At 62.2% G+C, this 20,070-nt stretch overlaps 2 protein-coding genes across 7 annotated transcripts; one reads left to right on the top strand and one right to left on the bottom strand.

The window, feature by feature from the left end:
• Positions 1 to 803: 803 nt before the first annotated feature.
• Positions 804 to 10,688, top strand: CREB3L3 (cAMP responsive element binding protein 3 like 3). Of its 3 annotated transcripts, none has more exons than XM_058282085.2 (11): positions 832 to 961; positions 1,380 to 1,538; positions 1,633 to 1,761; positions 2,182 to 2,467; positions 3,403 to 3,512; positions 5,429 to 5,566; positions 6,267 to 6,373; positions 8,293 to 8,361; positions 9,414 to 9,498; positions 9,755 to 9,807; positions 9,996 to 10,688. In XM_058282085.2, the coding sequence occupies exons 2-11, from the start codon at positions 1,494 to 1,496 to the stop codon at positions 10,243 to 10,245; spliced, it is 1,272 nt and encodes a 423-aa protein (XP_058138068.1). In that variant the 5' UTR covers positions 832 to 961; positions 1,380 to 1,493; the 3' UTR covers positions 10,246 to 10,688. The 3 variants fall into 3 exon arrangements, with proteins under 3 accessions (XP_058138067.1, XP_058138068.1, XP_058138066.1); XM_058282083.2 differs by having other exon boundaries at positions 834 to 961; positions 9,711 to 9,807; XM_058282084.2 differs by lacking the exon at positions 1,380 to 1,538 and having other exon boundaries at positions 804 to 961; positions 9,711 to 9,807.
• A 563-nt stretch (positions 10,689 to 11,251) lies between these two features.
• Positions 11,252 to 19,618, bottom strand: SIRT6 (sirtuin 6). 4 transcript variants are annotated; one of them, XM_058282087.2, is made up of 8 exons: positions 19,506 to 19,618; positions 18,198 to 18,325; positions 16,964 to 17,146; positions 14,425 to 14,484; positions 12,855 to 12,950; positions 12,693 to 12,773; positions 12,200 to 12,323; positions 11,252 to 12,117 (listed from the first exon to the last, which is right to left on the bottom strand). In XM_058282087.2, the coding sequence occupies exons 1-8, from the start codon at positions 19,569 to 19,571 to the stop codon at positions 11,824 to 11,826; spliced, it is 1,032 nt and encodes a 343-aa protein (XP_058138070.1). In that variant the 5' UTR covers positions 19,572 to 19,618; the 3' UTR covers positions 11,252 to 11,823. The 4 variants fall into 4 exon arrangements, with proteins under 4 accessions (XP_058138070.1, XP_058138071.1, XP_058138069.1 ...); XM_058282088.2 differs by lacking the exon at positions 19,506 to 19,618 and adding an exon at positions 19,095 to 19,346; XM_058282086.1 differs by lacking the exon at positions 19,506 to 19,618 and adding an exon at positions 18,717 to 19,085.
• Positions 19,619 to 20,070: the final 452 nt, after the last annotated feature.

The raw sequence follows: 20,070 nt of genomic DNA, 5'->3' as shown, positions 1-20,070 counted from the left end.
GTGAATTGTTTTTTCCTTGAAGCGCCCGGCGGTGTCTTAGTGACAGCTGTCATCGCAGCCCCCGGCTCTGCGCCTGGTGGAGCCGCGCGTTTGTGAGGCTCCCAGGGGCCCCCTGCCGTGTGTAGCGTGGACCCGGCCTCCTTGCTGCGGGCCACCAGCCCCCCACCGCCTGCCCCGTCCCCTCCCGGCCCTCCCCTCTTCCAACGGGCCGGGCCCCATCCCACCTCAGGACCTTTGCACGTTCTGAGGGTTCCGCCGCCTGGAGCACTGTACCCCCGGAGCTCCCCACGGCTGGCTCTTGCTCATCATTCGCCTTCCGGGCAGAGGGAAAGGGCGTGCAAAGGCCCTGTGGCAGAAACGAGTGTGGCTCAGTCGCCGTGTGTGGAATAAATAGCTGACGGAGGATTCCAGAAGGAACCGCTTGAGCAGGAGGGATTAGAGGAGGCCTTGGAGGGTGGGTTGGAGGTTGCCAACTCGGACTTGGGGGAAAGACCCCCTTTGGACGGGGTCCCGTCGGCAAAGCCTTGGGATGAGACTTGTTTTTTTTCTTTTTTCGGTTCCGGGAGCGACAGGGGCCCCTGGGCCACCCTGGCACCCGGTGGCCAGCCGCTCCGAAGACACTCGGTAAGTAGGGGAGAGGTCACGGCAGCCAGGGCACCCCAGACTTTGGCCTTTGCCCACGGCTGCCTGGAAAAGCACAAAACAGCGAGATAACGGCCTGCCCGCCCCGCCCCGCCCCCCGCCCCCGCGGCGCTGGCCCGTCGCCGCGTCCCTCCGCCCCGGCCGCCAATGGGCACCCAGGGGTGGGCTGGGAGCGCCCGCGACTATTTCAGCATCCTCGGGCTGGTGGCAGAGACGCAGAGAGGAGCCCGAGGGGGGTGGGACTCCCCCGGGAGCAGAGCGCCGCGGACGGGCTGCCCGAGGAGCCGGGCCCGTGCATGGGGAGGCGGCAGCCGGCAAGGTGAGGGCACCGGAGCCCGCGCGGGGGTCCCTCCCCGGACAGGCGGGGAGACTGAGAGGAAGCGACGCCCCAAATCGCACCTCTGATCGGGAGCCGCTCTCATCCCCGGGGTCCCACGACCTCCCCCGGAGGAGAAAGTTGGGCACACACGGGGTGGCGGCCAAGGGCTGGCACTGTCCACCGCACAGGAGTTGGCCCTGTCGCCGTCCCCGCCGGGCATCTGTTTGGCCCTTGGTGAAGAAATCGGGTCCCGTGCCCTGTGTCCTCCTAGACCCTCTGTATCCTCCCCACCTGGGCTTCTGTCTAGCACTCTGTAAAGAAATCGGCTCCCGTGCCTCTGGTCCTCCTAGACCCTCCCCACCTGGGCTTGGCTAGCATTCTATAAAGAAATCTGCCCTCATGACTCTCGTCCTCCTAGACTCTCTGTATCTTCTCCACCTGGGATTCTGTCTAGCACTCTGTAAAGAAATCGGCCCCCGTGCCTCTGGTCCTCCCAGACCCTCTGTATCAGACTCATGGCACAGAGCTCAAGATGAAGGCTGAGCCAGCGGCAGCACTGACCCGGCCTGGTGGCCAGGTGGGGATGGCCCTGGAGCCCGGGGCAGGGGGCCCGTAGCAGGTGGGGAGGAGGGGGGCTGTGTGGCCCTCACGCCGGTCCCTTCCTTGCCCAGATGGCCTCCACCGCCTGTACCCTGGGCTCCATCGACAGCCTCGAGCTGCTGGATCTCCTCTTCGACCGGCAGGACGGCATCCTGAGACACCTAGAGCTGGGCGAGGGCTGGGAGCCCGGCGAGGGCCAGGTGAGCACCCCACCGCGGGCAGCCTGGGCCCCGGAGCCCCGGCCGAGCCCCCTGGGAGCCGAGGCAGGATGCGGCTCGACTGCACGGCGCACGCCCCGGGCTCGATTCTCACGAGACAGCACCAGTGCCTTCCGATGGGGCTGCAAGCCCAGAGACGGGCAGCCATTTCTCCAGGGTCACACAGCAACTTGGAGCTGGGTCCACACTCAAGGCATGGCCGAGGGGTCATGGCAGACCCCGTGGTTGGCATCCCAGTCCTGGCAACCCCGGGAGGATGGAGCCCGGGCATCTGGGAGAAGGACAACTGAGGACCAGAGAGGGCTTGGGACTTGCCCACGATCACACAGCAGGCCCGGAGCCGAGGCTGGACCAAACCAGACGTCCCCTCCTCACTTTTGGTCCTGTCTCCCCTTCCCCCAGGTCCCGCCGGGGCCGCAGCCGGACGACTTTCTCAGCTCCTTCCTGGGCTCCGGGGACTCCGGGTCCAGCTCTCCCCTCTGGTCCCCCGCGGCCAGCGACAGCGGCATCTCCGACGATGTGCCGTCCGACCCCCAGGACAGCCCCCCCCGCCGCGGGCCAGCCGCCATCCCCGCCGCCTGCCCCCCGGCAGAGCCCGTTCCCCCCTATCGTCCCGGCGCCCCCTGTCCCAGCGGGACCCCGGGGCCGGGGACCCAAATGCCGGACGTCTCAGTGGCCATCGACCTGGGTGAGTGCTCTCCGCTCCCGCCCTCTTCCGGGTGCGGGGCGCCCGGGACCGGCCTCGGCGGTGGGCCCGCTTCCCGCGCGGCCCTTCGGGGTCGGGACCCCACCCCAGGGGACCCCGGGGCCAGGCCGGTGGCCACGCCAGGCCGGGCGCGTCTTTCTCCCATTTGTTCCTTCCGTTCTCGCGCGTAGTAGATGCTCAGTTAAAGGGAGCTGAGGGTGCTCGCCTTGGACCCAGCAAAGGGACTCAGTTAAAGGGAGCCCCGTAATGCACCCCAGGAGCATTCACTGGGCGCCCAGGGCAAGCCGGGCGCAGAGCCCTGGCTGGAGCAAGGCTGCCGGGGCCTCCTTTGTCCCTGGCGCCTGGCGGTGGCCTGCGAGCGCTTACGGGTCCCACCGTGGAGTTGATGAAACAGGCTCAGAGAGGCCAGGCCACTTAGCCGGGGTCACACAGTTTGACCCGGTCCAGATCAGAACTGAGGACAGCCTGACACCCAGGTCCTCTTCCTTACACCCCCCACCCCGAGCGGCAGGTGGCGGCTGGGAGGAAGCCAGAGGTGACTCACAGCTGGTCCCTGCTCCCCGGGACAGATAAGGCCCCGCCAGCAAATCAGGGCGACCGCCCCGGACACTATCAGCCACTCCCCGGTCGCCCGTGGGTGTCCCGGCAATGTCACGGCGCCTCCTTCGACCTTTGGGGATGGGCTGAGACTTGGATGTGCTTAGGTGCCCGTTGACAGCAGAGGGGAAACTGAGGCACCCACCGGGGCCGGCCCCTGCCACCCAGGCTTCGGGGACCCCAAGTGCGGCCAAAAAGGAGACCCCCGAGGCCGAAGGGCGTGGGGGCTCAATCAAGGAAGGCTCCCTGGAGGCGGCGGGTGCCTGCTGCCCTCTCGGGGGCCTCCAGCCTGACACCCAATCTGTCTCGGCTCCCCTCAGAAATGTGGGGTCCGGGAGGAAGCCTGTACCCCGAGGAGCTGTCGAACTCGCCCCCACCCTGCAGCCTCACGGTGAAGGAGCTGCTCCTGTCTGGCATCAGCGGGGATCTGGTGAGTGCACCCCAATTCCCCGCGGCATTCGCGGAGCCCCAATCCTCCCGTTTCCCGGATGGGAAAACTGACCAGGGGCTGGGATTCGGCCAGGGTCGTACATAGAGCAAGCGACCGTCCCCCGTGGTGATAGTTTAAAAACGGTAATAACCCTTGCAAAACCTTACTAAGTGCCCGCTCCACGCTGGGCACGAGTCTAAATGCTGTAAGTCGCTCGCCTGTCAATTCACAGCAGCCCCGGCCGCTGAGGCTCTCGGGATTTCTATTTTACATGCCAGGAAATGGGCCCAGAGAGGTTGGGCAACGTGCCCCAGGCCACACAGCTGCTTCTGGCTCCAAACCCAGGCTTGGTGGCTTCCGAGCCCACTGTGCGCTGAAAGAGAGCCAGCTCTCCCGCCCAGAGTTTTCACGCCCTGGGAAACCAGAGTGGACCCCCCAATTCGGTGACCCCATTTTTGTAGTCGAGGAACCCTAGGTGCAGAGAGGTTCGGCCACAAACTCAAAAGTCACCCAGGAAGCGGGTTGGGCGGCTCGGGCTTTGAACGTCTGTCTGTCTGATGTCAAAGTCGGTCCAGACAACCTCCAGGCCAGACTAGGGTGGACCCCCTTGGCTGAGAGTTGTGGGGTGAGGAACTCGTGGGGGAGCCGGGGGGATGTGGGGGAGAGAGAGAACCGGGGGGTGAGGGGTGATGGCAAGTCTGGGCAGGCTTCCTGGAGGAGACGGCACTCCGGCAGGCCTCGCAGGATGGGAAAGGAGAATGGCTGCTTTGGATAGAATTGGCCTTTCGAAAGCCGTCGCTGCGTGTCTGTTCCGTGCCCGGGGACACGGGAAACTTGCCCCCCTTTTGTACATAAGGGTGGCGATGCTTGGAACACGGAGAGAATGATTGGGCTGATCAAGGGCCCCAAATTCCAGGTAGAGGAGTTTGAGCCAAAGAAAGACGTGGAGAAGTGTCCTCGGTGAACTCTCAGCCAGTTGTCCCAGAGAGAAATGACGAGAAAGGAGCAAGGAACGGGCCGCCAGAGCCCAGGTGGCCACGAGGGAAACTGAGGCTCCCAGGGGCCCCAGCAGACACCACGTGGCCTCTTGGCAAAGGGGCTGTGGCCAGAGGCGGGGGAAGGAGCCACGATGACCTTGCTTCCCTGGAGAGACCTTTCTGAGGCTTTGACGCTGGTGGCAAGATTCCCATGTTTTTAACATTGATTTTCCCCAATTTAAACTTAATTTAAAAATCGGGGAAGAGGCGAGATGGGTCCAAACAGCCCAAAGTACAAATGAGCATGGAGGAGGACTCCCACCCCACCCCCGTTGTCCAGCCGCCCAGCAGCCGCTGTAACTAATGCCTGCTTCCAAAGAGACTTTCCCCTCCCTCCCACTCCTCCTTTCTCTCGTCCTTAGTTACGCACATAAAGCAGCATTCCGTCCATGCACAGTTTTGTCCCTTACCACTGCTGAACTTGACAATGCATCGTGACACTTGTTCCCTGTGATGCTACAGAAAGCCCGGTTCTTTTTCCTGGCTGCGTAGTACTCCACTGCACGGATGGGCTGTGCCTCATCTAACCTGTTCCTTTTTGTAGAACATGTCCCTGGCTTCTTTCCCTATTACCAACAGCCCCCCGGTGAATGTCCGGAGCCCAGAACCATGCCTGGCATGTGTGGGTGCTCAGTGAGATGGTTGTCAAACGACTGCTGGTTGAACGGATGAAAATCCTCGTGTGCGTGCGAGGGCCGCTGGAGCATTGCTCCCTGGAAGTGGCGTGGCTGAGTCCGAGGGCGGTGCCCTGGTTGTTCTGGGCCCTATGGCCGTCGAGGACTTGGCAGGGCATAGATTGTTTCTCAGATCCGACGCCCCCCTCCAGACCTGATCGGGCTCCCTGCCTCCAACTCAAATCCCCTTTTTATCCCCTCATAGCAACAGCATCACCCGGCCGTCCCCCACCTGCTGCGACCCGGCGCCGGGCACTGCCAGGAACTGGTGTTGACAGAGGACGAGAAGAAGCTGCTGGCCAAAGAGGGCATCACCCTGCCCACCCAGCTGCCTCTCACCAAGGTGGGTAGGTGGGGTCCCCGGCTCCGGGTCTCTCCCCCTATCCTGAACCTCACCTTTAGGCCTCCCCCCCCGCTGGAATGCGAGGACGTATCTGTCACCCGAGCGAGAAAAAAATCAGCCCAAAGCCTCAACCTCAGAGACAATTCAGAAAGGACAAAACTTGGCATTGAACGGTGGACGTTCGAGTAGGGGCGATTTGGGGTTGCAGAGGCTTCTTTGTGCCTTTCTGTTTTATCGCTGGGTGACCTGCAGGCCAGGGAGGTTTTTCCTGGGCTGCCCTGCCTTTTACAAAAGTTTAATTCATGGCTGACGTGTTTCTCTGACCAGGAGATTTCACAGAATTCGGTAACCGTGGGCTCAGTTTCCACGTTGTACCGGTCGCCCGACTTAGGCTCTCTAGCTTGCCGCAGTCCTCTCCTGGCTTTTGCGGTCCCCATTTGAAGGCTGCCGAGCGTTAAAATGGGGTGGCCCGATCTTCACAGTGGCCCTAATCCGTGAAGTCAGGTGGTGCCTGGGGTTGGAGTCTGGGGACACTGTCAGAACCCAGGAATTTCCACCAAGAATTTAGCGAGAGGAGAACTGGTCCTCGGGGTATCAGGGAGCGTGTTGCCAGGTCTCTGGGTCTGAGATGGCTCACGTGGGAAGAGAATGGGGTGAAGTCATGGGCTGACTGATACCAGCCTCCACCCCATTTCATCAGTACGAGGAACGAGTGCTGAAAAAAATCCGCCGGAAAATCCGGAACAAGCAGTCGGCTCAAGAAAGCAGGAAGAAGAAGAAAGAATATATTGATGGTCTGGAGACACGGTAAGGCTGGGACCCGGACTCCACATGCAGGGAGGAAACTGAGGCACGGAGCGGGAGTTGAGAGGACAAGGTCACGATTTTCAGGACCAGACAAAAGTAGAGTTGTTTTTCCTCTCTGGGAGAGGTTGTTTTTTGTATTGATGGCAGTGGGATGGACGGGATAAAGAGACGGCTGGAGATGATGCAAGGCAAAGGTTTTGGGGTTCCTTTGTCCCCCAGAAAATGTAGTGCCAAGAAAGGACAAGGAATCACCCAGACGCTGACTTCTCTCGTCTGGACATGACTGCTCCCCAAGCCTGTGTGGTTTCCTTGGCTGGGGAGGGGAGGAAAGAGGGAACTTCATTCTAGGGAGAACGTTTTCAACTTAAAAAAACTGTCTGCCCAGGTTTCATCCAATCGCCTCTCTTAATTCATTTGTGATATGAAGGGGACAGGCCCCTTTTTATTCTCTAATAGAAAGAAAACCGAAGAGTGACTTTATTGAATGTCACTTGTCTATTTGGGCTTTCCATTTCTTCTTGAGTCAGTTTTGTGGTGGTGTATTTTTCTGGGAAGTGTTCCATTTCAAATCTATTGGCGTAAAAATTTTCAGAGCACTCTCCTATTACTTTTTTAATCTCGGCAACAGATGTGGCTATGCCTTCTTTTTAATTCATCATGTTGTTTATTTGTGCCCTAGCTCTCTTTTATTTTCTTAATCATGCCGAAAGTTTGCCTATGTCGCTCTTTTTGAAGAATGAGTTTCTAGCTTCCTTCCCCCAATTGTTTACTAGTTCATTCTAGGTTGTTTTTTGTTTTTTTTTCATTCTAGTTCTTTCATTTCTACTCTTATCTTTATTATACCCTTTCATTATGCATTTTTCAGTTTTTTCTGTTGTTCTTTTGCTAATTTCTAAATGTATGCTCAGCTCATTCAGTTGCATTAAGGCTCTACATTTCCCTTTCAGTTCTGCTTTGGCTGCATCCCATATATTTCAATTTGTACTACTGTCATTATCATTGGCCCTTGGGTTTTTCCTAATAGAAATGATGAATTCTTTATAGCATGAGCTATTTAGAAGGAGGGCCCTTCAGTGGAGAATTTATTCTCTTCCCCTGTTGTTCTATTTGGCCCACCTCCTGGAAAAGGGCCCCAGATCAATAGGCACCTTCCTGGAAAACTGGAGAACAAGGCACATATCCCCTCTGCTTTTCATGGGAGAAAAAAAAAAAAAAAAGATATGGCAGGTCCAAGAGTCTTAGAATGGGGATTTGTCCAAAAGGTTCCCATAAGAGACACACGCTGAGCTCCTGTGGTCCCCCGTTTCCCGTTTCCAGCCCCTGTGTTCCATGCCTCTCTGCCTGGGGGTGGACACCTGGTCTGATGCCCACCTCCTTCTCCTCCTCATTCCCTGACTTGTGTATTTCAACTCCACATCCAAAGGGTCTGGGCCAAGTCCACATTCACGGATGGAGGCAGACAGGAAAGGTGGGGTCCCCAGTGGACCCCTGAACTCCAGATGGAATGATCATTTTCCAGTTCCTCAGTCTACTGGTTCACTTTAAATCATGTCACTTCCCAACCACCCTATAAGCTAGGTGATCGTACCCATTTTACAGATGAAAAACCGAGGCCGGAGAAGCAGAGTGGCTCAAGGTCACAGAGCAGGTCAGGGCTGTAACTCGAATCTCCTTGGACACCTGGTCACTCCTTGAGCTTGCCGCTCCATTCCCAGCCCTGGGGACACAGGCCTGAATGAGTCTTCTCACACCTGACACTGGGTTCAAATCCCGGCCCTGCACAAACTTGTTGACTGATCTTGGCCGAGTGACTTCTCCTCTCCAGCCTCAGTTTCCCCGCCTGTAAAGTGGGGGTCTCACAAGTTGGGCCAGAGGGTGACAGGCATATTCTGAATGTCACTGTGACACTGTCCCTGCAGGATGTCAGCCTGTAATGCCCAGAACCAGGAGTTGCAGAGAAAAGTGCTGCATCTCGAGAAGCAGAACCTGTGAGTCTGGGACCAGCTGGGACAGGGGGCAGAGGGATCCATCCCCAAATGTCCATGCACTCGAGGGGGACACTGCGCGTGGGGGGAGCCTGTTCAGTGGTGTGGCAGAAGGTGGAGGGTAAGGACTTGTGACACTTGGGGGGAAGCTGCATATAAGATGGCATTTGGACTTGGGGCTTTGAAGGCTGTGTAGGAGTTCATTAGTGGGAACTGGTGGAAGAAGACCCAGAGGCCGGGAGCATAGTGTAATGGAGAACCACATGTGATTTCACCTGAAGGGTGTATTCAGTTAGTTGATATTTCAGGAGAATCTCCTCTGCCGCAGGCATAGTTTTGGGCCCTAGGACTATGGCAGTGAACAAAACAGATACAATCCCGCCACTGAACACCTCTCAGTCTAATGGGAAACACACTGAAGACGAAGAAAAAATATATCTATATATTTAACATAATTCACAGATTGAATTCCACAGGGAAGATTAAAGCCAGGTGAAGGATTAGAGAGTGACAGGTCCTTTTAGACAGGGAGGTCAGAGAAGGCTTCTCTGAGGAGGTGACGTTTGAGAGGAGACCTGCTGGAGGAGAAAGCAGCAGCTGCATAAAGCCCTGGGGGAACAGTGTTGGAAGCGGGTGAAGAAGAGAGCGGGAGGAGGGGAGGGCAGGGAGGGGCCGGGGGCAGGGCGTGCAGGGCTGGCGGGCTGCGGGGAGGACTGTGATTTTGCCCTCACGTGGGCTGCCAGCCCTGGAGGGTTGGGAGCAGGGGGTGGATTCGAGCTGAAATTTGGGTTCGCGTTTGAGTCACACGCCTGCCTGCTGTTGGAGAGAGAAGGCCGGGGCAGGCTGCAGGGGCCCGGGAGGACCAGGGAGGAGGCTTGGGTGCGGGGGAGGCGAGGGGTGGAGGAGCGGGTGGGAGCAGTGTTGAAGCAGTGAGCACCAGCGCCTTGAGGGCTGGATGGAACCCCGACATCAGAACGGCTGGGGGACCCCGAAAGTGGGCGGAAGCTAGCCTGAGGGGCTGCAGGGCTCAGCCGGGGCCGGCCTGTCCCCCCCAGGTCCCTCTTGGAGCAGCTGAAGAAACTGCAAGCCATTGTGGTCCAGTCCACGAGCAAGTCTGCCCAGACAGGCACCTGCATAGCAGTGAGTCCTGCCCCCCCAGCGGGCCCCCAAGACTGCGGGGGCCCTAGGCCGTGGAGGAGGGGTTCTTGGGGGGGGGTGAAGAGAGGCACGGCCTCAAGCCCCATTTCCAGCACAGAGGGGCCTTCCAGGCCTCAGTTTCCCCTGCCCGTGAGATGAGCATGCTGGCAGGGGAGGGGGAGGGATGGGGTGACCCCCGCCCCCATTTCCACCAGGTCCTGCTGCTCTCCTTTGCCCTCATCGTCCTCCCCTCCATCAGCCCTTTCGCTTCCAACAAAGCCGAGAGCCCCGGGGACTTCGCGCCCGTGCGAGGTAGGTAGCGAGGGGCGGCCTCGAACCCCCTTTCTGCGGGCACAGTCCCCTGGGCTCCCCGAGTCCCCGTTCTGGGGCCCTGAGGGTGGGGAGCGGAGACCCCCCTTCCCCAAGGTCCGGGAAAGGAAGGCTGGACAGCCACCTCCCGCTCCACCTGCGCCCTCGTGACCCCCTCGCTCCTCACCCAGTGTTTTCCAGAACTTTGCACAACGACGCAGCGTCCCGGGTGGCCCCCGACGCTGCCCCGGGCTCCGGAGCCCGAGGACCCCGGCCCGAGGTCGGCACACCCTGGGAAGGGTCTCCAGACGGCCCCGGGGGCTCCGTGGCCCCCGCAGCGCTGGACAACTCGTCCCTGGTCCTGGGCAACTCGTCCCTGGTGCTGGGCAACTCGACAGAGGAGCTGGGCGCCGCCACCCTGCTGGACTGGGCCAGGCCTGAGCCGGGGCGCGGCCCGGGGCGCGCGGGGCTGGAGGTGGCGGGGGAGGAGCTGTGAGCACCGCCTGGCACCTTGTCCTCTTGCCCCGCGGGCGCGCCTGGGGGTGCTGCGGTGGACAGCGCGGGGACCGGAGGGGAGGCGGAGCCCCCAAGATTGAGACGCACGAACTCCCAGCCGCACCCCGGCGCTGTGGACAAGGAACCCGGAGGCGCGCGGGGGCGCAGGTGCGCAGGCACGCAGAGGAGGAAGGCGCGGGATCCGGAGACCCCGACACGCAAACGCACACCCCACCCCGAGTGAACGCGGACAGACACACGGACGCCGGCGGATGCCTCGGCAGCTGCCCCCGGCCGCCTGGCACAAAGGGAGGGGGGCGCGGTGAGCCCCGGGGCGGGCGCTGGACGGGACACCTGTCGTGACTCGGAATAAAAGCGTTTGGGCAGGACGTGGCTGGCGCTGCGGGGGAGCCGCGTGGGGGCGCGGAGGCCCCCCGACCCCCAGGCGGGAGCCGGCGCCGTTTCAGCACCTTGGAGAGGGGCGCGCGGGCGGCCAGCTGGCCCGGCGGCCGCGGGGGACCCCGGGAGGCCTCTCAAAGGGTCCCCGCGGCGTTGGGGTGGGGGAGGGCAGCCGCCTTCCTGCGGGGCCTGGGGGACGCACCTTGCTCATTTCGTGGATGAGGAAACGGAAGGTCGGGGAGGAAGTGACCCGCCCAAGGTCACGGCCTGGAAGGGGGACCCCCGGCCCAGTCCCGGCCTGCGCCTGCCGTGTTGCTGAACTGGGCTTGCTCCCCCAGGAGGGAGCAGCGCGCACCACCCCGCCTGCTGCTGCTGAGACCCCTGAGACCCGGGGGGGCTCCTGCAGGGCTGCGGGGGGGGGAGGGTCAGCCCTCCTTCCTTGCCTGGGGGGTGGGGGGATTGCAACAGAAGCCCAGGGGGATGTCCCGGGGGCGAGGGGGCCCCCGGGGAGCAGGACCCCGCTGCGGTTGCGGCTGGCAAGCACAGGCTTGGCTGCAAGAAGGAAGCTCCACTTTTATTGCAGTTAAGACTTTCCCGAGAGCCTGGAGGAAGCCGGGTGGCCCCGGTCTCCCCCCTTCCAGCCCCAAAGGCACTGCAAACCTCCCACGGTCCGTCCTGCCGCCGGCCCCGTGGCCCACGGGGCAGCTCCACCTCCTGTGCTCCCCCGGGGACCTGACCTGGGAACGAGGCCTTGGGGAGGGGGGATCAAGAGCTGGGGAGGGGCTGGGGAGCAGCGCAGGGCAGAGGCCCTGGGGGCACAGAGGCAATTGCGGTGTGGTCTGGGGCCCGGGGAGGGCCTGGCCACTACCCTCTCCAGGACACCCCAGGGCAGGAGCGGGAGCCTGGGGGGAGGGCCCTGGGGTGCTGGCTCCGGGCTCTGGGTCCGCGGGGGTCTGTCCTTCAAGGGCTCCCACCAGAAGCCCCCTGACCCCGGGGCCTGGAGCTCAGCTCTCGGTAAGCCCGGCCCCCGTGGGCAGGCTCCAGGAGCAAGGTGAGACCGCCGGGGGAGCGAGAGTGCGCCCCAGTGGCTGCGGAAGGCCGCCCCGCCCCGCCCCAGCACCCCGGTCAGCGGGGCGGCGCCTCGGCCTTCAGCCTCTTGGGGAGCGTGGCAGGGGCCGGGGTGTCCGGCGGCTCCCGTTTGGGGGCGGCGGGCCCGGAGCCGTTGACCTGGGCGGGGGGCTGCCGCTGGGGGCTGGCGGGCGGCTCCTGCTTGGGCGCGGGCGGGCGGGGCAGGGGCGGCAGCGCCCTCTCCAGCACGCGGGGGCCCTCCCAGGCGGGGAGGGGCAGCGCCAGGTGCTCCAGGAGCTGCCCCATGACCTCGTCCACGTAGCCGTGGATGCGGAGGTCGGCGTGGCGGTCCTGCGGGGCGAGGCGGGGTTCAGGCGCGGTGCGGGCCCGGGGCTCGCGGGGGGGGGGGGGGGGGGGGGGCGCCGGCACCTACGTGCTTGGTGGGCTGCAGGTTGACGATGACCAGGCGGCCTCCCCGGCGCTTGGTGGCGAGCGGCAGGTTCCCGCTGGGCCGGATTTGCAGCGACGTGCCCAGCGTGATGGACAGGTCGGCGCTCCTGGGGCCGGGCAGGGGGCTCGGTCGGACCTCCCCGCGCCTGCCCCCGGCCCGCGCCACCCCCCCGACTCTGCCACCGTCCACTTCCCAGAAGTGTCACCGCGACCTCAGGCTCGGATCCCGGCTCGGCCACACCCTGGCTGGGTGGCCCCGGAACCACCTGGCTCGGCCGGCCTGGTCACCTATGAACCGGGCCTCGGGCAGCGCCCTCCTGGGGGCGCTGGGGTGGGGGGAAGCCGTCAGGCCCGGCAGCTGCTGTTAGGACGGGGAAACTGAGGCCCGCCCGCCGAGCATGTCCAGGCTGGCATCCCTGGCCCCCCCACCCTGGGCGCGGCAGGGTGGGGGCTGGGCGGGGGCTGGGGCACCCCACCTGCTGGCCTCGTCGGCGAGGGCGAGGTCCCGGGCGGGCAGAGCGTCCTCCCAGTCCAGGATGGTGTCCCTCAGCTCGCCCCTGCGGCGGCAGGTGCGGGTCAGCGGGGCACCCGTCCCCGCCCCCCCAGGGGGCGCCGCCCCACGCCGCAGACTCACGCACCTGCAGGCCCGCAGGCCCCGGGCCTTGGCGACGGTGCAGAGACGTCCCGTGGGCTTGAGTCCCATGCTGCCCACGACGGTGTCCCGGACGTACTGGCTGTGCGGGGAGGAAGGTGGCCGGTGGGGCCAGGGCCCCGGGGGGCCCCCCGCTCGCGCTCTCCGTGGAGGCGCGCCCCTGGAGAAACTAGAGGCCCAGGAAACCCGGGACAAACCCGGGGTGAGGGACCGTGGACGGAACCACCAGCCGCTTAGGCGGCGTCAACATCGTGGAAGACAAAGAAAAGGAGGCAAAGGCCTAGAGGAGGAGACTAAGGGCCTGACACGCAAAGGGCGACCCCGGATGAGACCCGGGACTGGGGAAGCAGTGGCACTCGACGAGCACGGGGGCAGCTGGCCGAATCCGAAAACAGAACCGGGGACTTGATCGAAAGGGCCCCGCTTCAGCCGTGGCGCTGTGGCTCCGGGAGAGAACATTCTAGTTCGTGGGCTGTAACACACTCAGGGGCTTGGCGCACAGGCGAATGCAGCCTGCAGTTTATTCCGGGTCAGGAGACAGCCAACCTTAGCCCAGGGCCCACACCGGCCCCCTGCCCACTTTTGTAAATAAAGTTTTATTGGTACACAGCCACGTTTGTTTGTGGACGTGTTCTCAGTGGCGGCTTTTGCACGACGACAGAGCTGTGTGGTCCTGACAGAAACCGTGTGGCCCATGAGCCGAATGCATTCACTCTCTGGACCATTATGGAAAGTTTGCTGGCCCCTGGGTCTGGGGGGACGGGTAAGACGATCGGTGCCTAATTCTGGTGACTTTTCAAGGGGTTGGAACGTTTTCAGAATAAACTTGCGGGGAAAAAATTTTAAGTGGGGGCCACACCTGGAGTCAGGTCTGAGCATCAACCACCCAATTTGTGTACCTGTAAGCCCTCACATAAAAGGGGGAGACAACATGCCAGCTCCCCCAGGAGGGACCCCACCCCCCTCACAAGGCTCAGTCTAAGATGGTTACACACACATACACACACACACACCTGGGGTCATACTGCATTCCTGGCCCAGAAGGAACCCCCATTGGCACACCCCCACCCAGAGATTCACACCGTCTGGATCTATGGGAACCAGATCTAATTTCCAAGGCCCAGGAAGTGGATGTGCCTCGAGCAGTTGGGCTCCTGCCTACCACAGGGGAGGCCCTGGGTTCGGTTCCCGTTGCATCCTAAAGAAGACGAGCAAGATGGCGAGCTGATGCAATAGGCTGGTGCAGCAAGACGATGCAACGAGGAGACACGATGAGAGACACAACAAAGCAGGGAGCAGAGGAGGCTCAAGCGATTGAGTGCCTCTTTCCCGGGTTTGGCTCCTGGTGCCTCCTAAAGAGATGACGAGCACACAACGAACAGACACAGAGCAGACAGCGAGCGCGAACAACGAGGGAGAGGGAATAAACAAATAAAATAAAGCTTAAAAGAAATTCCCAAGGCCCTTTGGCAGAGCCCGACGTGGGGGTGGGGGTGACAGGAAACAGGGTGCTGGTGGGGGCCCCCCTCAATGGCAGTGCTGCCCCCCGCACTCACGTCTTACACTTGACACATTCTTCTATGAACATGTTTCCATGGAGCTCTGCCAGCTTGTCCCTGTGGGAGGAGGGGAGGGCTCGGTGGGGAGAGGGCCCAGCCACGCCCACCTCTTCCAGGAAGCCTGCCCTACTCCCTCCCACCGCCCCCCACCCCCAGCTCCCGGCGCCACCCTCTGGGCAGGCGGGCTGGCCTGAGCCCGAGGAACCACTGGCCCCCGTGGCCAGCCCCGCCCCACTGAAAATGCCCTCCCCTTCCCCAGGGGCCTTAGAACCTCCCGATGTGCCTGGGGCTGGAGGACCGGAATGCTTATTCCCAGTTTGCAAAACTCAAGACGGCCCTGGGGGGTGGGCTTTGGAGCCAGGGGAAGGTGGAGTCAGAGCCCAGCTCTGCTGTGCGCCGGGGAATGAATGGCTTGGTCACTCTGGGCCTCAGCCCCATCCCCATGCCTTCTCCCCATGCCTTCTCGGGAACATAGCGGGGCTCACAGATGGCACTAAAAAATGGTTGCCGAAACTGGTTTATAAATGGGACTGAAAAAGGTAGTCTGGGGAAGTAAATGTCAATGGAAAGAAAGCTAAAGAATAATCTAGGGACTGGATAACACGGTGAACCTAGAGCCGATTGAGAATTGTGTTTAAAGGTACAAATGCAAGAGAGTCCTTCTGTGAGCTAGAGCAGATGTACACCACTATTGCTGGGTAATAGGAATATGGAGAAATATGGGAAAACTACAACTGCTGTGACCTAGAGACTGGTTAGCAGCAATCCTATCACCTTCTTGCATCACTGCCAAAGCCGTACTGTGCTGATAACGGCAGTGTATGGACAAAGGGTGCCAGACGCAGGCTGTGGACCATGACTGGTGGTCAGAGTCTGATATTATCTCATAATCTGTTAACAAATGTTCCAAAGAGTGTGGAGTTGTATGGGAAATCTACGCATCTGTATGATGGTTTCGCAAGTTCACAATATCTGTAACAAAAATATATTTTTAAAAAACAGTATAGGTTGGGAGAAAAATACACCAAATGTAAGATAAGGACTATAGTTGGTAATATTTTGACGATGCTCTTGCGTGGTTTGTAGCGAATGTTTCACACCAATGCAAAGAGCTGGTGGAGGGGTGATAAATGAGACCCCTGTGTGATATTATGTACGAGTATTTAGTAAGTTTGCAATCTTTACTATACACTTATTGTTTATGTGTGTTATGTAGGTATGATATACTTCAATTTAAAAAAAAGAGAAAAAAATGGTTGCTGAGTCTACAGGTGAAGGCACACTGGGGAGCGCACTCTGTCCCCGGTGGGTGGTCCCCTCAAAACACCCACACAGAGGACTGGTGTTGTCCCAAGGCCTGAGCAGGGGCTGCCGGAGGTGGCAGGCGAGGGGGCTGGGTCGAAGCTGACCCCTCCGGGAAATCAGGGGCAAGGAGATCCCACAGAACGCCCCCGCCACCGCGAGCCCGGAAAGGCCCCTCCCACAGGTGGCTTTTCCCCTACACGACAAAGCACGACACTTGCTGTCCAGCTGTGTGGGGAAAGGAAACCTTTCCTGGATTTCTCCGCGTCCCGCCCTCGCCTCCCGCACCATGGGGACGCGTCTGCTACCGAGCCAGCCAGGGCCTGCTCTCGCTTCTCGAAGCAGACCTCGGGACGGCTCGCGATCTGTCAGTCTAGGCTGCTCTGATCTGGAAGGATAATGACATGGCCCCGGCGTCCACGAGAGGGCCGCATGCTGGCAGCCCGACTAGGTCCCGGCCGACGCCCCAGAACCGGGAGACGCCCCTGGGCGGCCCCGGCGACCTCACCACCCGCCAGGGGTTTACGTTGTGTCTCCCGAGAGGACAGGTTCAGGGGGTGAGCCGTGAGCCCTGGGAAGGTGACGTTCTCTGGAGAGAGGGCCTTGGCAGGTGGGGTCGGGCTGGGGTAGGGTGCGCTGAAAGGAAGAGGGAGCTTGGGGCACGGAGGGGAGAAGGTGGGGTGAAGGTGGGGGCAGAGGCTGCAGGGCCGCAGCCGCCGGCCCCGGAGCGCCGCGGAAGTCCACGGAAGCTGGAAGGGGCCAGTTGCAGAGCCAGCCCTGCTCTGCCCACATCTCGATTTGGGACGTCAGCCCTTCCGGCCCGGGAGAGAAGGGACTGCTGTCGCCCGGAACCCGCCCGGTTTGTGGTCCTCTGTCCCCGCAGCACTAGGGGACTAAGGCGGTGTCCTCGCCCTGTCCCTGACCCCAATTCCTCCTGGACCTTGGGGGAGACCGAGCAGCTGCCTCTGGTCCCAGCCCAAGCTGAGAGCCAAGGGACCCAGCAGGGGCCGTCACCCCGCACGGGCCGAGAGAGACCAGGGGGCCCGGGACGAGGAGGAGACGAGGGGCAGGGACACCCCAGCTGCGGCGGCTCTGTTTACGGGGCCCTACTGCGTGCCAGGAGGGGTGGGCTGGCATCCACGCCCTCCGACGGGGGAGGAAACGGAGGCGCAGCGGGCCGGGGGGCTCAGACTGGGGGAAGCCGAGAGCCCGGGGGCGGGGGCCCCGAGGGTACCTGGGGAAGCCGGAGCGCACGTGCAGCCCGTCCACGTTCTGGCTGACCAGGAAGTGCAGCAGGCCCACGCGCTCCAGCTGCACCAGCGCCATGTGCGTGCGCGTGGGCCGCGCGTTCTCGAACGTGGTGTCGAACTTGGGCGCCAGGCCGCGCTCCTCCATGGTCCACACGCCGTGCGGGCCCCTGGAGGCGGCGGGTGGGGGGGAGACACAGAGCGAGACAGGGTCCGGGGGGGCGGGCAGGGAGAGGAGGGGGCGGAAAAAGACAGAATTGGAACGAGACAGCCAGGCAGAAAGAAACAGAGAAAGTGTTTGGGGCAAAGGAGGGAGGTGGGGGTAGGAAAAAAGACAGAAAGATGAAGGGATAAAAAGAGAGGGGGAGAGAGAGGAGAGGAGGAGGGAAAGCTTGGAAATGAATCATTCACTTCAACCAACACTGCCGGCCCGCCCTGCTGAGACTGCACTGGCTGACCCTGGGGTCTAAGTGGACCCCTGCCCATGAGGCATCCATGGGGGGAGGCACAGCTCCTCCCGAGGCTGATGGAGCCCTGGGGAGGTGGTCAGAGCTCTGCCAAGGGAGCGTGGGAAGGCTTCCTGGAGGAGGCAGAGCTGTCTCTTGAAGTGAGAGGGGAGGGACAGGCAGTAAAGCAAAAGCCCGGGGCTGGCAACCTGTGTTTCAGGGGCAACATAAGAGGTTTGGGGGCCATGGTGGGTGCGGCAGGGATTGAAATGGGAGAGACGACCCAGGGCTGGGGTGGGGACGGGCTTTGACTTCCAGCCGGAGGGGTTCGGAAATTGGCAGCCATGGCAGGATTTAGAGCGGGGAGGGGCACAATCAGATGGCATGCACGGGCTGCCCAAGGGCAGGAAGGAATCGACACACCGGTGTCTGCGGGGAAGGAAACGGAAAACGCGGACGGCTAAGCCACTGGCCTGACACCAGGTCCCACGGAAAACACCCGCCAGGGAGCATGGGGGTAACTGTCCCCGAGATGGATCGGCTCCGCCAACAGTGCCGCGAAGTTTAGCAGAGCACGTGGGCAGGGAAAAACTGTATTTCCCGGCTCCCTTGCAGCTAGGGGGTCAGGTGAGAAGGTCCCGGCCAGTGGGCTGTCAGTGGAACGCTGGGTGTCTGATAGGGAGGAGCCTACCCCCCCCCCAGTCCCACCCGAGAGGGAAGGCGGCGGCGGGAGGGGCCCGTGCCCAGGCCGTCGCCTCCCTCCACGCTCACAGACCTGAAGTCGGGGATGCCCGAGGCGGTGCTGATGCCAGCCCCCGTGTGGAAAACCACATATGACGCCCGCCACACCAGCTGCGCCAGCTCCCGCACCTTCCGCTCCAGCTCCTCCGGGGGGTCAAAGATCTGCCGGGGGGAGGGGGAGCTTGTCCTCGCATCCCTCCTCGACCTGAAGCCCTGCATGGCTCCCACCTTCCTTGGGCTGGGGGCCCAAGTCCTCCCCCAGTCCCCTCCTCCCGCTCCCCAAGTTCATCCACGTGGGCCTCCTCCCTGTTCCTGTACATGCCAGGCCAGTCGCGCCTCAGGGCCTTTGCACGAGCTAGTCTCTCCAGCTAAGAGAGCTCTTCTTTCCGATGTCCCCGTGACTCCCCCGCCCTCACCCCCTCCTGAGTCTTGGCTCGAATGTCACCTCCTCAGAGAGGCCTCCCTGGACCACTCCGCTTCTTGCCCATCTCCCCTACATTTAGAATGAGGGCGTTCTGGTCTGTTCCCTGCCGAGCTCCCGGCACCGACTCACAAAGTCCCTGGCACACAGCAGGCACTCAATAAATGCTGGCGGAACAAGATGACTGAAAGCAGCAGGGAAGGGTGGGGCTTCGGGAGGGAGTCCTGCCACCTGGGCACTCCTTAAATGCATGACTCAGAAGGGACAGCCTGGGCTTGGTGAGACGGGGGAATTTGCTGCCTGCAGTTTCCAGAAAGGGAAACGGAGGCCCAGAAGGGAAGTGACTTCCCCAAGGGCCCCCAGCGAGAGGAGGGGACAGCCTGACCCTCCACTTCCCTCGGGAACTTTTTCTTTTTTAGGAGTTATTGGGGGTTGAACCCGGGACGTCGTAAGGGGAAGGCGGCGCTCAAGGAGCTGCACCTGCTCCCGGTCTAGGGAAGTTTCTGACACCTGTTTACACCGGTCGGGGTCCATCTGCAGTTCACAAGGCTCGGGGATAAAGTGCCACCTTCCCGGCCTGGCCTTTGGGGCTGTTCTAATCTGTTCTCCAAACTGTGCTTCTCCCACCTCCCTGCCCTCGCTCCTGCTGTCCTTCCGCCTGGAACGAGGTCCCCTCACCCCCCTGGCTTTCAAGACGTCCCTAGCCCAGGTCCCTCCCTCTGCCCCAGCCCGGGCGACCCAGAGCTGGCCGCGTCCGCGTCCCCGGGCGCGCAGGGGGCGTCACTTCCCTCCCCCTCCTCCCTGGGAAGTCCCTCCCATTGTCTAGCCTCGGTGCCTCCTGATACTCCCACAATGCCCTGCTGCCGCCCGGCGCCTCCCAGCCCGCGGGCCCCCGGGGGCGGCCCGCGGGGCCCCGCTCACCTCGGGGAGGCCGCACTTGCCCTTGTCCGCGTACGGCGACAGCCCGGCCGCGTAATTCACCGACATCCTCGCCGCCCCGCCGGGAACAATAAAGTTTCCCTTGTTGAGGCCGCTTCCGCCGGAAGCGGGGCGGGCCGGGGAGGAAGGTGGAGCCGCGCTCGGGACCGAGGCGCCCGGCTGCTGCCTCCAAGGCGCATGCGTCGCCTGCTGACTCCGCGGGCGCCATCTTAACTGCTGGCAAAGGGAAGCCGGCTCTGGGCACACTCCCTCCGCGGCGCGGGAGGGGCGGCCGCGGGGAGCCGGGGGACGACGGGGGCGGCCGCCCGCGTGAGAGGGCGCCCATCTGCCCGACAAATGAGGTGCCTGAGCGATCGGCGCCTCTTATTTTCCCTTTTTACACCTGAGCCGGCGGACCGCCTCCCAATGGGGTCAGCGCGGGGAGGGCGGGCACCCAGGCCTCGTGCCTGCAGCGCGAAGTTCCTGCCCCTGCACGTTTCAGAAGTTTGCAGCACAAAAGTTGCAAACGAAAGAGTAAAAAAAAAAAAACACCAAAAAAAAAGAACAA

The sequence above is a fragment of the Dasypus novemcinctus genome, chromosome 19 (genome assembly GCF_030445035.2).
Source record: "Dasypus novemcinctus isolate mDasNov1 chromosome 19, mDasNov1.1.hap2, whole genome shotgun sequence".
In the NCBI taxonomy this organism is placed as follows: domain Eukaryota; kingdom Metazoa; phylum Chordata; class Mammalia; order Cingulata; family Dasypodidae; genus Dasypus; species Dasypus novemcinctus.
The sequence above is the reverse complement of the archived record's forward strand: the minus strand, read 5'-3'. Positions and strand labels throughout refer to the sequence as shown.